At 35.8% G+C, this 18,795-nt stretch overlaps 1 protein-coding gene across 3 annotated transcripts in view; it reads right to left on the reverse strand.

The window, feature by feature from the left end:
• Positions 1–1,134: 1,134 nt before the first annotated feature.
• The window catches only part of LOC145986703 (aminopeptidase N-like), an 81,901-nt gene continuing 64,240 nt past the window's right edge, over positions 1,135–18,795 (reverse strand). The window contains exons 11-15 of one of the 3 annotated variants that reach the window (XM_083121016.1): positions 18,266–18,465; positions 16,918–17,085; positions 15,733–15,876; positions 14,660–14,741; positions 1,135–1,603 (exon numbers count right to left, since the gene is read on the reverse strand). In XM_083121016.1, the coding sequence (XP_082977142.1) occupies positions 1,433–1,603; positions 14,660–14,741; positions 15,733–15,876; positions 16,918–17,085; positions 18,266–18,465 (765 nt within the window). In that variant the 3' untranslated portion in view covers positions 1,135–1,432. The remainder of the gene's footprint in view (positions 1,604–14,659; positions 14,742–15,732; positions 15,877–16,917; positions 17,086–18,265; positions 18,466–18,795) is intronic. The other 2 variants (XM_083121020.1, XM_083121018.1) reach the window with 2 other exon arrangements.

Genomic DNA, 18,795 nt, shown 5'->3' on the forward strand with positions numbered 1-18,795 from the left:
AGAAATTGGGAAAAAGTTGGTGGTATTTGCCCCAAGTCCCCCAAATCGCCACCATGGCTTCTAACTCACAGTTATTCTCATAAAATATTATAAGTAATAATTTTTTTCTCGAACAATCACAACATTCTTCGTTTTCCCCCTTCATTTCTTGGCTAACACAGAAGTTTTCACAACACGCCCACATCTCGTCCCCACGAACGTGGCTAAAAATATGGAAAACAGTAACGTATAAATTATCATTAACAGCACAAAATGAAGCCAATTATCAAGTGGAATATAATCTGTCCCTCAACAGTAAGTATTACATATCCTTTGCGCGACACAAATGAAAAGTCTCATCATAGGAACACTGCAGCTCAGTTCATTGCTGATGCAGGACAAATTTCAATCTCATTTTTCTCCCTTATATCAAAAAACACCTCGATAAAACTTTCTCAGTACGAAGAGGAAGAATGGTTGTTAAAAATATCCAAGATTGAGAAAAATCAATTTGGGGGAGGGTGTTTTGAGCTGTTCAAACTTGAAATTTGAACATTTGAACATAGTGTTCAAATTTTACTAAGTTTCAATATTTGATCCATCCCATAATATGCAACCATCTTTAATCCTTACACGAGCTCAAGAACACTTCTGTATTTTCATTCGTTCCCGAGATATACTTAATTGAAAAGAGCATGTTGCTCTAAAATGACATTTTGAACAACCCTCATATAATTCGCAATAATCACATTTCAGCAAAATCCGTTCACAGGTATGGGTTTTGGAGCAAAGCAAAGTTGTGTACCAAATATCATCAAAATCGTTGACTATGCGGGTCAACGCCTGCGTGATTTGACATGGAATAACCCATATACATATCACACACACACCCACACGCAGTATTTCAGGGTAAGGAGCAGTAACGATAAGATCCTCTCAAAAACCTATTCTTACCTCTCCCCCTTCCCTCTCGAGGTAGGGGTTCTTGAGTTGGGAACATTCTACTTCAAACATTCCATATGAAATTATCAGTTCTTGAATTGTGAACATCCCCCCCCCCCCCCCCCCATGGCGTGCAGATTCGTTAATGTTGGTCGGACAGTAACAGCACCTGTGGTAAATCTAAGGATCATTTGGTGATAGAAAAAATTGTACTGAAGTGCAAATTGTTTATTCAACATATAAAACTAAACTTTATTTATACAAAAGTACTACACAAATACTGCTTACGTGGCACATAACCTATAAATATATCTTGTACCAATTGAGAGCATGTACTCCTAGAATTATAACAGTAGTTAGTATTGTACTTTCTCATTGAAACATTACACAATAAACGATGAAAAACTTCATCGGTGGATAACAACTTTGAATACAAATGACGCACGTTGGTTGTAACGTCACAATTGTTACAACTAAAGAATACTAAGAAAAACCTGAAAGCAAAAACTTTTTACAAGTCCTCGTCTTCGAATTTCTGGTTAATTTCGACCAAAACTTCTTTAATTTCAGAGGCGATGACTTGTGTCCTAGGAACCTGTACCCTTAGTTTCTTAAGTTTGGTTTCAACTAAGTCTTCAGCCACACCAAAATTTCCTTTATGGTCCTCGTATAGTTTGTTCGCCTGCAAGCAAAGCAACGGTTGGTTAGTGATTGTGTGCATTATCCTCAGGGTAGACCCTGACATTTTGTAAGGAGGTCCTCAGTGACATAATTTTCACTCGTTTTACAGGTGGAGTAACATCACATAAAGGGCTTTGATTTTCTGGATATTTGTAGCATTGCAAGTAAGTTAACAAATATCCTTGATTTTATGTTCAATTGTCATAGGATATATTTAACTTGAAGAAGGAAATGTCACAGATTAATAAGATCGCTTACTTCCTATCTCTCCTTTGTAATCTGTGCGTATACCAAATCGGGCATGTGGAGCCACCCTACGGCTGTTTCGAAACGTAAAGCGTTGTCATAGCAACCTCTCCGCCAATCATATCTTACTCTTGGCAGTGATAGTTGAATGCGTCTCAGCGCAATGATGCGCTCACCCCACCCTTCCATTCCTGCTTTTATTTTCTGCTAATAATTCGGGACATATCTCGTAAGGTCGAATTAATTATTTTATTTAAGTGCATAAAAATGTTCTACAAGGATAAATACCATTGTTCAGTTAATGCATGTTACGTTTGAATGATTTCTACATCTAAGTTACGAGATATACAGAATTAGTAGCCCAGAAGCACAACATAGGAAAATAATTTCAAGTTCCTGAAATTCCAGCACATAAATCATTCCGTTGTGCATGAAAAATGGTCCGTGTATTATCTGTGGTAATAAGTATTTTTATTTCGTATTCTCCCTATTATGCGTTGCTTTTCTGACATTTTGGGCAAATCGCGTTTTTATCTTGTGTAAATTCTACGGCGATTACTTTGTTCGTAGATCAATGCGTTTTACCCCTCCCTCGTCGTTGTTTATTTAGCGTCGCATTTTTTTTAATTTTAGGCTAATCGCGACGATGCTATGAAAAATTGATGACACAAAGAAAGCTCTAACAGGGATTCGAACCCAGGACCCTTGCATTAACTGAACAATGGTATTTATCCTTGTAGAACATTTTTATGCACTTAAATAAAATGAATACTACGACCTTACGAGATATGTCCGAATTATAACAGAAAATAAAAGCAGGAATGGAAGGGTGGGGTGAGCGGATCATTGCGCTACCCAAAGTGTTCTAAAGGGCGCTCGAGCCATGCTGCAACATTTCCCAAATTGTATCTTTCTCTTCATAACATTGCTGCACAGTTTAACGTGGGTGGCAATCTGCAGGATACAGAACACTTAATATCAGTAACTGTTTCTGGTGCCGTCACTGTAATTTTCTCCCTTGTGTAGGACTACCATATTGAATCGCAAGATGTAGACACTTCTGATTTACCAACGTAGAAAATTCCATTCATCTGTCGATGGCCTCATAAAACGAAAGACAAATGCATCCACTTTCTCTACAATTGATATCAGTGGAGTACCCTGAGAGGGGGGAGATTTGATGCTGAAAATGCCAGGGAAACAAAAGACAGGATTCGAAGGTTTTGTCGCAGGAAATAAGAATAAATCATAAAACGTATATTAAAAACTACTGATGGAACATTAGCGCTATTCATCTAATGAAACCATTACAAATCGGCTGGCGGCTTGTAGGTATGAAATATACAAAAAAATATATATACATATAGTCAGTACTTGTGTTCCAAACTTAACCACCATCCTAAGAAAATTGGGGACCTACAAGTGAGTAGCGTAACCCAGTCTGGGAAATCTCTTATAACAGCTGAGGGTTTGATGTGCTGAACACACGTCACCCCATTACTGGTTGAAGATCTCCACACCTCTAGGTAGGGTTGTGGGAGGCAGACTGGCAGTCAGGAGATAGGCCAAGGCCCTTCCAGGGCTGTACAGCAGTGGATCTCAACCTTTTACAGTCGGGGACCCAACTTGAAGGATATTACACTTCGTGGTACCCATAAGATGGGAACCAGCGGAATTACTTTGTAGGGTGTGCACCTAGTCTATAATCATATATTTGCTCTTTTACAACAACACGGCCTGAATTTAAATTGTTAAAACAATATATCTAAGTAATTTAAGGTAATAGGTTTTTAAGACCCAGTTAACAAAGTTTCGAGCCCAACTTCCCGACCCACCAAATGTCCCCTCAGGACCCAGGAGTGGGTTGCACCCTATAGGTTGAGAAACTATTCTGTAGAACCATGGGTTATGTTATGCTGTAGATGAAAGTAAATATTTTACATTACAGTTAATTTCTATCACAACTTACATTCAGTGTTCTGTAGATGAAATAATGAAATAATATTTTGGAAAATACAACATAGAAACTAGTTCAGTGCCATCTGCCATGAGAGAATAGAATAAAATAATAGTTATGAGTGACACAGCTCATTGGGGAAGTTATCAAACAGAATAATTTCTGGAATAAAATTGTAATTGTTTTAATTCTATCAGTCTATTTCTCTGTAAAAACTACTATGATGATGATAATGAATAGTTATGGGAAAATAGAGTAAGAAAAGGTCACACCTTACACAAGTTAACCTAGAATGCCTCTATAGCAACCACCTCATCTCGAAGTTGTACCTATATGGAGACGCATAGCAGTTCGGATCCCACTTTAAACTGTAGGTCCAGTCCCGATTGGCCTTACTGTGAATAAAGTTGACTTAAAACACCAAATCAATCAATCAATCGAAGTTGTATGAAATTTCACTTTTCTGGTTTGCATGAGAGTAATTTCAACCCATTTCTAAAAACGTGTGGATGTTTGTAAGATATATTATTAACTAATCACTGCATGCTTATTCATTTTAGTATTTGTCAAACATCCCTAATTTTTAATCTAGAATGGGAGTAGGATGTGTCATACAAGCGAGTTTTGTTCGAAGTTACTTACTGGAACCACTCTATATATTGACTACAATTTCATCATATGGCATTACATATTTTATAGTTACACAAAAATCTGGACTCGAAATATGAATGTCTAAGAATACAAAACAAAGCAGTCATGGAGTATGTACGATCAAGCTAGATAACCACACTCCCAGCCCACACTCCTAAACACACACACAATGGAATTATAAATACACCACTGAAAGATCTTATCCTGCACAGATATGTATTTTTATATATTCATATACTTAATACAGTATTGAAGATGATACAATCCATGCATTCAGAATAAATATTCCACATGAATTTTAAAGTTAATTAAAAAACAAAACAAATGTGCAAATTTCCAGCTGATGACAAAGAAACCAACAGTATTTTTTGCAATTTAGAGAGATTTCACACCAAAGCGACATGTGACATATGTCACTTGGAAATAAACCAATGAACAGCAACGTTTCACCCATAGTGGATGCCATATTGACAAAATCCCTGCTACTCATTATCAGCTTCTAAATAATGTCACACATGTTTCTAGTCAGTCTAAAAGAAAGTGAACATAAAGAATTAATAAATAATCATTCTTTCAAGCTTCACACTATCAGGTCGATCATTGGTGCATGATGTTTCTCATACCATCCCTTCCATCAAGAAGTAAATTTAACTTGGCTTCGTATCGAACATAGGTGTCTCACTCATGATGATTTGCTGCAAGGGCTAGACCATCCAATGTGTCATGTCTAAATGTTAAGTGATTGGCTTATTCCTCAAAATTTTGATCTTACCAATTATTGACCAGATTGGGAGATAATGACAGCACTTTAATAAATGTCATTACCTTTTTGAGAAGAGCGGGGCTCTTATACTGTCTCTGAGGAAGTTCGTAGTTTTGTGTATGTCCTTTGCAAGTCTTTATAACATTTCACTTTCAACCTTTCTCAAGGGGCTCTTCACACCCATTTTTTAACTCAGGTATGGGTTCGATACCCGGTGGAGACCCATAGTGTTTCGGATCCCACTTTAAACGGTAGGTTCAACCCAATTAGCCTTTCTGTGCATAAAGTAGACCTAAAAGAACAGTTCAAACTCAAGTAAGGATATTAGATAAGAGGATTCTTCCTCACATACATTGAATGGCCCAATATAGTCATTATGCCTACAAGTCCCAAATTTATTTCAAGCATCTTACTTCCAATTACATATATAAATTATATTGTTAGCATTAAACATATGGAATATAGAGTAAAATACTATAAGGAATCCTTAAAATCCTACATCAATTAATTTCCACTGTATTGAATATTATCATAATATTGTTAATGAAATTCCATTAGACAAACCATTGATAGTCATACTGATAGGTTTCTTGGTCGGACACTCACTATGGTGACATGTTATACTTCACCAAGAATGAATTTACATGTTGAAATACTCCAGAAGAAGAGAACAGTTTCAGAGTCAGTACATTACTCCTAATGATTTAGTACTTATACTGTGGAAATGTAAAACATTATATTCTATTGCTAATAACAAATGTAAGGGAAAATAAACAAACACATTGTTATTCAGGTATATATATATTTATTGAATCACTAGTAATTAATATATTTTGCATAAGGTATGTTAATCTCTTCAAGGTCCTACAGACTTAAATTAGAAGAGCGTAATAGGCAAGTAAAAGTATAAAAGTAAATTTTAAATAATCTGAAAGTAACTTACAGCTGCAAATATTAATTTTCTTCAAAATTTGAAAAGTTTGTACATGTAAAAAAAGTATTGAAATATATTCCAAAAGTAAGACAATAACAAGCTAAAATAGCGAATAAAATACAGTAAATGAAAGTAGTACCCATATAACATCTGAGAATTTCATGTTTTAAATTTCTTATATATTATGTACTTAAAAAAACAAATCATAAATCATGAAATAAAATGTGATTGTTCATAAAAATGTACTATAATTTTCTAAAAGATGCTGAGTATGGATAATACATACACAGATGTTATGTAACATTATAAAAATACAGTACTAAGGAAATTGTTGCATATTGTGAAAAAGTGATACATATACACATTTCTGCTAGACGACATGCGACAATATTCATGTGAAGTTTCCAAGAAACCCCACAATGAAGGAATATTTGTGTGCAATTACATGTCCAAAATGGTCACATTCCCACTGATAATGTGCAATGCTAATGCAAGGCAAAGTGGAAAACTGAAACTGAGGCAACATAGAAAGCTTGGTAGTTACAGTATGAATGTATTTAAGTGCTAAATGGACCAACCAACCATTTCATCTACTAATGGATTGTGAAATGTCACATTTCTTGAAAGAGGCATGCAGCGGATCGATGTTGTGAATATGAAGTAGAGTGATGTCTCCAGGATCTGGAAAAAGTACCATAAGACATGCACTGTGGTGGCTCATCCTCGACAAAGGCTAAAATGCAAGACAACGGTTCAAAAGGATTGATACCTACGGTTGATGGTTTGACAGAACTTGACTGTTACTGTACCACAGCTGCACTAAGAGATCCAAAATGCATCTGAAGTAACTGTTGCTCAACAAATGGCTCACAATCGACTCCACAAAGGTTCTTTACAAGCCAAGAGATCTTTAGCAACACCAAGTATTCATAGGAATCATAGGGTTGCTCAGGTCACATGGACGCTGTAGCATCGGAATTGTACAAGGCAGCAATGTCCACTGTTTACAGATGAAACCTCTATTGCTTTCCACCATGCCTACAATAAAGTTTCATGTGTGGAGGCACCCCAGAGAATGCTTGCACCCACAGTTTGCTACATAACGTCATTAGCATCAGCAGCAAAGAGCTTAGGTGGAATAATGTATGGCCAGCGAACACTCCTTATGCCAATCCAGTGTCATATGGCAAGTTAAAGGAACAGAGACTGCATCCTCGAACTCATTTTGAGTCATATTACTGTGGCATATGGTGAACATTGCATGCTGGTGAATGATATCCCCCCCCCCCACCGCCACCACACCCATATCATTACCCAGTTACTGCAGAAGCACAACACAACCTCAACTGCATTGAAAATGCATGGCACTCTTAAATACACATATCACCATGGAACCATACTCCTTAGGTTACATTGGACATGGTGAAAAATATGCCACATCATGCAGAAATGCCGCATACCCAGATAGGATCCTAAAAAACAGAAACTACTGAATCAGAGAACACCTGAAAACCAGAAACTATTGAATCAGAGAATGCCTTTGTGATAGCTAACACTCATTGTGCACCTTTGTTGTTCTGGGTCATTTTGTAAGAATGCTACTGTATACTCTTCTTCATCTTGTTTTACGTAGAACACTTTACCTTTGCCTTCAAATAGACATGTTTGCTTTCTGCCTCGATTCCTGGTATATCCTATTTCCATCAAGACCTATATATCAACATCATTTCTGTAAACATCACAATATGCAACAATTGTATTGAGCACTGTACATAAGAATATAATTTTATAAAAACAAATCCTAAAGGTAAAACAATAACAACAAAGTTTAACAAATCTTAAAAACATGAAATAAATTGTGATTGCTCATAAAAAATGTACTAATATTTTCCAAAATGAAAATGGATAAAAAACATAAATATATATTTACACCATGTTTGTGAATCATGTTTCTCACTGCCTTCAGTAAGTGTGGAGGATCATATATGCAGTGAATGGTGTTCCCATTTATTTCAAACAAAGGTCTCTCAGCCGTTGCCCCAAGGATCCTCCGAGCTGCTTGATTGTTTGGTCCCAAATCACATACAAATGCTTTAACCACAACACCCACTTCCTGCAACTGAATAATGAGTTTTTCCACAATCCTTGCAATTGCTATTGGAGGTGTCGGTCCTGAACTGCAAAAATACCCTAGGGGCTGCTTCCATCTCCTTGAGATTCCTTTCAACATGAATGCTAGAGCCTGACTTGCCAACCTTCCTTCCGTCCGTGTAAATTCTCCAAGGTCCTCGAATCCAATTACTATATCATTTCTCATGTCATAATGTAGTCCTTGTTTAATACTCATTTCATCAACTACCAGAGAGCACACATGATCTTTCTCTGGCATGGCTTTCATATGCTGCCCAATAACTTTTAAAATTCTGTCATTTATTCCTGGTCCTATTGGAATAGACTTCATCCATCTTCTAAGTGTTGCTTCAGATGGTAGGCAGAAGTACTTTTGAATAAGTCTATAGGAACGAGGTCCTGAAAAATATAAATTTGTGGCAAATTCTTTCATCCATGATGGCCACCTACGTCCACCTTTCTTCCTCTGCGTTTGCTTCACCTGGATCTCAAAAAATTTCAAGATGTGATATGGAAGATGTGCAGCACATTTCTTCAACATACCTTCAACAGTCCTTTCATATTCAATTCGGACAAGATGTTCCGATACCTTCCTAACTTTCTTTCTTGCTCTAAACAACTGGGAACGCAGCTTTGACATGGTACTTCTCATGTTGTTTAGTCTTGCTTGTGTACGAGGAGTAGGCTTGCTCCTGCCAGAAGTAGTTGGCCTTTTAGGAGTCGAACATGGGTCAACTGAAGTTATTTCCATTGCACAGGGTGAAGCTGCTATATCCATTTCCTCACTTGCAACTGGACAATCACTTGCACTCTTTTCACTATCAACTGTTGCTTCAGTTTCCTTCAATTCTGACCCCATGAGCTGTGTGTTGGTTTCCCTGTTACTGCCACTTGGTTCACCAACCTCTGGTCTGAAGTGCAGAAGCAATGTTGATGGTAGTTTTTCCTTGCCTGTAATTGGGTAATTTATATAAAAATATACACATCTATTATGACAATGATTCATATTTTGTCAATGGAAAGTGTCAGCTGTTTACTTACTGATGAAAAATACAAAACTTATATATATTCTGTAACAATACCAACATGATTCCATGTGCATGCCACTTCCAAAACTGAACATGTGATATGCCTTCAATTGTTCCTTAGACAAGCTCTTTTGTACACATGAATCTTACATGAAAAAGTATTGAGGCATGAGAGAGTTAAGCTGTAGTTATATAAATACTTTTGGAATGTCCATACTAATTCAGAAGTGAGTAAACTCTGTCCAGAATATAACCTCACTTTCTTTCATGACGTCAGTGTTATTTGAAAATTACGCTACTGTGAAACATAATAAAATATCCCATTTGTGATTATTTCCTATAATAATGAAACAAATGTAACCCTCATTTAAGGAAAAGGAAGTAGAGTTAAGTAACATGAAGGGCATAAGAAATAAAGTTCCTGACAACAACAACATTTACTGTAAACTAAAAGGAATAAAGCCACTGTCACTTCAAAATAATATCAATTCTGTTCAATCAATTGTATCCCTTCAATTGTGATGTACCTCATTAGTTGATGGGAATACTTGGAATCAATGTGGACTGATTTGAATCTCAATTTAAATCAGGTGACTTTTTTAGAAACAAATCACTCATTTAAATCACTTTTGGTGAAAGTACATTAACTTTGTAACAATTTAATTGTGTTGATGGTGTGAAGCTCATACGATAGGAAATGTAATATGTAAACTGTAATCACACTTACATTTCTCTTGATTTAAAATACAGTAATTTTTATAGGCAAAAATAGCAATTTTTTTTATCATTAACACCCTCAACAAACATTTCCATAGTAGGTTCACATATGTACAGTCTCAAACAGAAAAATGTGTGCATTTTATTTCCTTTAACCAAACTGTTCAAATATTTTACAGGACTGTTCAGCTGAAAAACTTTTCTATAACAAAAAATCTCTATATATATGATGCAAAAACTATACAATCAATTCTAAGTGTGTTTTTTTTTTTACCAAAAATAAAATCTGATTTATCATTTTTTTTTATTCACCCTGCTTGGAATATTTAGTGAAACATTAAATAAATTTGTTTCTAACATCCTCAAGAAATGTATTGTGTTGTTAGGTGTTATGTACTTTAAGCAAAATTCATCTCTAAAGCATATATTTTTTTTTAATGCAGAAAATAGAAAATACCATTTCTTATGCATGAGCCATAACTGATGACAATGTTATTCCATACGAAATGCAATATACTTACTTGGTTCTACATCTGGGTATGCTTCATGCACTAACTTATTTCTATTACAATTCATAAACATCTTGTCCGAAAAATGTTCTCCACAAACTCTGTAATTTTGGTATACTTTGTGCCTCAAGTCCTTTCTCCATATTTTTTCCAACCATATCTCAGCTCTACGATAAAAATAAAAGATGAGAAATTATTTTAGAAACACATAACTATGCAAGACAAAGCACTCTGCATTTTATGTCACTCAAAAAAGATAAATTCCATGGTGCTAGAGTTGTTTGTGAGCTAAGGTCAAAGCTTGTCATCACAAAGAAAAGTTGCTGAAATGAATATGCATTAGATCACTATCTGTATCTGTTGAATAAAGTACAAGAGTGGTGTCAAATGTATAAGGGTCTATTCTGTGATAGCTCCTTCAACTATTGCGGAAAATCTTATGTGCTTGTCAACATTCAATTGATTTATTTTTAATCACTATTCACATTATTTCTCATCGTAACTAATTCTTATGGTACCATACAGTGTGTGGCAATGCAAATAAAAAAAATATTATAGATATTGAACTAAACTTGCTAACATATGAAGCAAAGTTTTACCACATTATTTTTTAGAAAGATTCACTGAAGCTTGCTGCCTAACCTACAACTGGCTAACAATGCAATTTTGTCATTGAATGGATCATGGAATCTACTCCCGGGAGTGCTTTCAAGAAAAATGTTATGACTCAACATATTTCTGAATAATATACCAGGCCAGAAAATATGTCAACAAATGAAAATCACCAATACCATCTAGTAGATCAAAGCCCATGACCAGCAACAGGAGCTATTACAGCACTAATATTAACTACAGGAATAATTAGATGATCCAATCAACAAAATATATTATTATTAATAATACGAGTAACATCCATAATTATTACACTAATTCAAGTGACTAAAGCACATAGATTAAAATGAGATTTCAAACACAAAATCTTCCTCCTGTGGCACCAGTGAGAAAGGATTGTTCTTTACAGTAACACATATGTAAATGTTGGTAAAATAGAGGGAAACTCTCATATACTGCACATGTAGGTTGGTTAGATTCATTTAGTTTCCAAAATTAGTGATTACTTTTGACTTGTAAATATGAATTGCATGTCTATTTCAAATTTGAATGTGTGTGTAAAGACACTTAATTGAAATTAATGCACAAAGGGAAACAATATCATCTGGTGTGCATTTACATTCATGGCTACTTCATACCTCAATCAGGGAACAAGGTACTGATTGTGAAATTCCAATATTTCATGCCACACATGAATTTTGTACATTAATTGTATTCTCATCTCTATAAGTACATATTGAAGTTTTCCGATTAGTTACTTTGTTTTCTTTGCAGTACTTTATTTACATCACACTTCATCCTTATGTGAGTAAGTTTGAGTGGTTTGATGTTTCTATGTGCTTAGGGATGTACCAATCTGTACGTTTTAAGTATGCCAAGTTTGGCCCACGTTTTTTTTGTTTTATTGTAATTTCATCATGATACGAATGCAAATTTAACATGGTTCGATTTCGAATTACTTCTGTTAACACATACTGCGGAGCTTTAGCGATTACTTATGATTTGGTTCAATGTATGCTTTCGTAGTTAGGTTAGGCAGGCCAGGTTTGGTTCTCTTAGTATTATAAATAAATTCCCTAAATTCTTTCTACAAAGGATCCGATTTACTTCTACATTAATTCCCACTAGTCTACGATACTTACAGTCGCTTGTCAAAGGAAAATACATACACGCAAGCCTGCGTAAGGTAATTTTTAAGTTGTTTTTTTGAACATAAATAAATTATTTTTTAAAAATCGAAAGAGTGCTAATTACTTTAAGGAAGGTTCAAATTTCGTGTGACAATGATTGCTACAATTATACGATAATTAGTATTCCTGCTAAGAGAATTTTTTTAAAAATCATAGAACGATAGGAACCGTTACCTTTGGTTTCATCGCTTTAATATTTACACACATTTTTTCATCTCCTGTACATGTTGACAGAGTTTTATATGCTAGAATAAATAAACTTCATGCAGTAGCGAATAGGAGCGCGATAACTTGCAACTTTTACAACATGCACAAATGAGCTTTACTGAACTTCAAGTCATTCCCACTATTCTCGTTGGCTTCCTATCCTCCTGTGTGACTTATAAATAGCATTAAGTTACAAAATCGAACCTTTACCCTTTTAGACGTTTTTCTTAACACATGGCCTTTTACTTAAATGAAGCAAAATACAGAATACGAAGACATGCTAAGGAATTATTCTCCGTGGAAACTAACTTTATGGAAATGATTTTTACAGAAAGAGCGAGGAGAATTCATAAATAACTAACCTTTCAGGATTTGATGGAACACGAAAAAAAGACAGCTCTGGATTCCTCTTGTGACAGTTGTTACAATAAAAAGCCGCACAATAAGCCATTGTTTTTGTTTTTCTACATCCGTCTTAATATAGTTAGCGACTTAGCGTACATCCATCACCACAGATCATATGGAACGATGTTACGTCACAGATTACGTCATGTAGAAGTAGTGACTTTAAAAATACGATTTTTCTTATACATGTTTAAGACGGGAAAGGCATTTAATAAAATACAAAATCACGTACAAGTGATCATCATTGATTAATAGATACATAAACTAAATTTTTAATGAGAAAATTAGGATTTAGCATCGATGGTGGTGCCGACTGGTAGCTGGTTAATTCATGCACGAACAAATGAATTCCGAAATTAACCTTATTCGGATTTTTGCACCAGTGCGGGAGGCCTGGAAATGTATTCAAAAATTAAAAAGTTCAGCTAATCGGGACACTGAGGATGAAATATTTCAATGCTATTTTTGAATTTGCAATTATTTTTATTATTATTCCATGCTCATTTACGGATATGCTGTTAAGTGTAGGCTTATGTGAAATTCTTTGTTTTTATTTTACTTCTGTATTCATTCTCTCTTGTTTATTGTATTTCTATGTATGTTATTAACTATGTAGGCAATGACAAGGCTAGATGCTATAAGATCCTACGGCTGACCTTTGTCAGCTAAACGAAGGGGAAGATACATGCAAGGACTCGAACCTGAGAGCTACGGCTCACCATGCAACACTGACATCTCTCTGCTCTCTGGAATGAAAATGTATTCTTCCATTCTCTCTTCTATTTATATCTTTATTAGGTCCACCTTTTCCTGTATCTTTCTACCTTTCTACCTTTATTTCCTTAGTTCCTACTTCCTCTACCTTTGCTCATTTCTTTTGACTTGATTTCCCTCCCGTTGCCTGTCCATTTTTATTTGCTCTCTCTCTCTCTTTCTCTCTCTCTCTCTCTATCTCTCTCTGTATCTTTCTCTAACTTGTACATTTACTTTCTTACTTTCTTCCTTCCTTTCTCTCTCTCTCTCTCTCTCTCTTCTCTATCTTTCTCGTCTCTGCTCCTTTCTGTATCTCTCTCTCTCTTTCTCTCTCTCTCTGGTCGTAGATTTCCCTTCTTTTGTCTTTCTCTATGTTCTTCATTCTCCTTTCTAACGCTCTTTATATGTCTTCTTTTCTTCACCTTAAAATACGTACTAGTATCTTCAATATTGCTACCACAAAATAACCTTCGGCCATAAGCCGTCGCGCCTCTTCCCCTCCATTCGTACAGCTCGGGCCATAAGGAAAGCTGTTCCACTCGACCTCTTTCCTCCACTTACTACTACGATGCACCTGCTGTTCTGCGCAGGTTCGATCGTCAACTTGGGTTCTCAATATAATAACAAGTGAACATGGCGCCATAATAACCAGATAAAGACCGCAACCTTTCAAATTTCTAGACGCAACACACGCCCTCTTGAAAAATTCTCTGCTGATCCCAATGAAATTATTCCGATATTTCTACTGGCGAAATAAAGCATCCTGAAATGATATGCAACCATGCCAATGCGTAAAACAAATGGGTTTGACTGCATGTAAGATAAAAGTAAACAGGAACAGCTTAAGGATGTCACTGTACTGTTAATGCTTCGAAAGGGTTGATGATAATCAAGAAATAAGGAGAATGAATATTTATTATAAGAAAGTTTATTAAAAGAATTAAACGTTTCATACCTTGTCCAGATATTCCTGTGTCCTGATCTCCTCAAGACATTTTGAAACCCTTGTTCTCCAAATAGCAGGGTCGTCGGCATACCTGGCCAAAGAATCGCATGATATATATATATATATATCACACACAGACAAACATCAGGTAACATATTAGAATGATTTTCTTCAATGAAATATTAGTACGAATAGTAACTAAGGAGGTTCATGTAGGGTTCATATTATAACTTTCAACTACATTCAATGCCGTAAAAAGAGTTGCCTTAAGCTTCTAGTAGGCTATGTAGTTCAAATATTAATGTCCCTTAACGACATATTTCAAATCCAGTACCTTTTACTTTAAAGCGAGTTAAATAAGTCACACTTTGTGCTTCCAGTTGGTTGGTTGAGTTAACAATGGGGCTTATTTACACCTGTCACAATTTACAAAGAATAGAATATTTGAAAATTACTACGACTAGAAACAAACAGGAGTTCCTGAAACATTATTCTCGTCACCGAAATGAACCCCCTAACCACAAGTTTATCAAATACAGATATGCGAGTACAAAAATCTCCACATTATTGATAAAACCAGAGGCTGTAGATTGGCACTCAACACATACATCATCGATTAATACAGAGGATTGTACTGGCTGTGGATTAATGCAAAGGGCGATATAAGAAAGACGTCTGGGTAATCAGTGATAGAGAGAGAGTCAGAGAGAGGAAGAGATGGACAGCAGAGACAAAGTCAGAGGAGAGAGAGAGAGAGAGAGAGAGAGAGAGAGAGAGAAGAGGAAGAGAGATGAACAGGCAAGAGATAAATAAACAGACGGAAGAGTCAAAGAGGGAGTGGGGAGAGGAGAGAAGGGATGGAGAGGAAATAGAGAAGAAATCAAATTCAGACAGAATTGTCAAAGGGGGAGAGAGAGAGAGAGAGAGAGAGAGAGAGAGAGAGAGAGAGAGAGAGAGAGAGAGAGAGAGATGGAGAGAGGGAGAGGGCGATGAGCCAGGAAGAATGGCAAATGTTTTAACATCCAAGACATACTTTTTACTCACAAGGAATGCATTTCAGTACACATTAAACCGTTACTCACAGGTCTTTCCATTGATCATAATGTTCCGCAAGATGGTCCAGAAGATTGTTCCAACCATAAGAGTTGCTGGTCAATTTATTAAACACCATATTAGCCTGCTGCTTGGTTATTCCCTCCTTCCCCTCCAATATATGGTCCAGGACCCTGCAAGAGTTAAAACACATAACGAATTAGTGATCTATCCTCTCCACGACAATTCTTAGGAATGACATCCAATATACCACAAGTGTGAATGAAGGAATCTGTCACCAAGTAACGACTTTCTTCACATTTCTTCCTTGAATATTTTATTCTTGAATGAATTAATCTTATTTTTATAGCAATTTTAATATTTTTTTACTTTAGGTAGAAATTATGTGAAAAATGGCTACCCTTGGAGACAAGATGAAGATAACATTTTACACCCTATGTAATGTAAGGAGCACTTTAAAAGCTTAAGCCTCAATGTTCATTGGTTTTGGAGTTATGGTAGAAAATTGCCAGACATTTTCGTAGGGGTTTTATAGATCGTGATATAAAGTAGAAAATTGCAAGAAAATAAAAATTCCTTTATTATTACTAATAATAAACCATTAATTATTTTTTTCAAAATTAACATTATTATAACCTTCTGGAGAGACTTCAGCTACAGGCAAGAAGTAGGTGATTATCCATTTTTTTAAAAATGCTCTTACATTCCATATAGCTATTATATTTTGTTGTTAAACATTTATACGTGTATCCCTCGTTCTAGAAAAATCTTTGAAATTTAAGTTTCTCACATAAACATCGTGTATTTGGAGTTCTCTAAATTGTAGACGGATTAAATGGTGGAATATGAAAACATGGTAGACATAATTTTCGATATAATTATTTTTAATTTCTGTTATGCTTTTGGAACACGAATTAAATAAACTTTATTTCCGTTGTAGAGTAACATGCGGAAATAATAATAACATGGCTTCTTTGCTTATTCGGAATGAATTTTCCAGGGAGGTTGATTTCTTTTTCAGCGACGTCTGTTCAATGTCACCCTATTTTTTGGTGGTTAATTACTATACATTGGACAACGCATACCACTAGGTTTCACCTCTTTAATTCAAATATTTACCTCAAAGCCTGCTTGCCCTGTACTCGATCTACAACGAGTTAAGCAGAGCGAAAGAAAATGCCTTCGACACTCGATCAGTGAATTCCGTTACTTACTTTTGAACCTTGTAAGTGTCCCTAGCACAGGCGGCAATCACTCCAATGAAGTAGTTTCTGTCCTTAGGGCCAAAAGAGGTCGGTAGGTTGAGATACCTCTCGAACAGGAAGTCCCATTCCTCTCTTGATCCAAATTCTGCAACATTGCACAGGTCACGTAGATGCATGCTAGAAAAAAGAAAGAACAACTGTAACACAACATGAAACAGTGTGTGTGTGTGTATGTGTGTGTGTGTGTGTGTTTAATTTGTTCAATTCAAAACCTGAATAGTGTGTTCCGGTTTCGCTCAATGGCTTATCAGCAGACGACAATGTGATTTATGACACAATCGATATTACAAGAATTTCTGTTTCTCTTAATTTAAGCTGAAATGGTTTCTGTTGTACATGATGATAAACGCAAACAACAACGAATTTGGAACGTATATCCTTATGAAGTGAAGTAAAAGATTTGCTGTTCATGGAACTATGGCAAAGTCGCGGTACATACTGAAGGTATCAATCTCTATGTGAAATTATATTTTTATTATTAATATTATTATTATATTGTGTTTGTAGTTAGACACTTTGGGTATTCATTTAATTTTGTTCATCTCTCACAGCTTCATATGTACCACTTTGCACGTAGCTTACTGCTCTATATGCAGGTTATTATATGTGTCACATTACATTCACAAGGGTTAGGTGGCAGAGCAGCCTACAGGCTGAACTTCGCCAACTTATTGTTATTATTATTATTAACATAAACGTATAAACAAAAGACGAAGTGGATAATGGTTATACAGAAGGTAATCTATTTACAAAACCATACAAAGCGGTAACATAATAACAAATAACTTCAGGTTAGGTTAGGTTTAGTCATATTAGTCAATTTTAGCCACTAGCCTTAGTCCTATACATAAATAAATATATGTGTGGGAATGTACCATTAGGTAAGTTACATGACTATTTTAAGAATAAGCCTAATTTCTTCTCGGCTGGCTGTTCCTATTTCAATTATTGTTGACTGCTGTTCATGCAGCCATCATTGATACATAGCAAATTTCCCAGATTTTAAATATTTTCAACCAAGATTTCCTGCTTTTCCAAAAATGCCGGAGAGGATTCAAATTAGATAATCTTGTGCTGGTAAGCCATAATGCGAAGAGGATGAACCACGTGAACACAACAGTTGTACAGTCACGGACACTTCTGGGTTGTAATGATCACATTGAAAGTCAATGGAGGTATAACAACCCAGAAGTGTCCGTGACTGTACATGCACTACAAACAAACAATAATCTAACAACAAAAACACATTACATTCAGCACTGCAGTTACTATTAGAAAACATTATAGAAATACTCACGGTACTTCATTGTCGGGGTTCTCCAAATCCATCCACTTCTTCACTTCCTGCCTGTACTTGGATACCTGCTCGCTAGCTCCGAAAGAACTCCTTAATCTTCGTACGTTTCTCCTCGCCTCCTTCCTTGATGGGGAATCCCCTTCCTGGTCGTCTTCTCCCAGCTTCTGATAGGCTGGGTTTGACAGGTAAATGAGATAATTCTGCAAAGCGTAGCCATATAAGAACATAGATACACAATGTATGTATAATTCTAAAAGATATCTCACATTTGCTTCAAGACAATTTTAATTTCGACCGCCTCCGTGACGGAGTGGTTAACACACCGTGCTACGACGACAGAAGTCCCGGGTTCGAATCCCGGCCTTGATATGGGTATTCCTTGTAAGTGTCCCTTCATCAACTTCATCATATAATCACTCATTATCATCTTCGCGATTAGCCAAAAGTGACCGAAAGTGAAATAAAATAAACCCAATCAATGAATCAATCAACAATTTTAATTTCACTCATTGAAGTCATTTTTCATTTTT

This window comes from Lepisma saccharinum, chromosome 4 (assembly GCF_977018435.1).
Source record: "Lepisma saccharinum chromosome 4, izLepSacc3.1, whole genome shotgun sequence".
In the NCBI taxonomy this organism is placed as follows: domain Eukaryota; kingdom Metazoa; phylum Arthropoda; class Insecta; order Zygentoma; family Lepismatidae; genus Lepisma; species Lepisma saccharinum.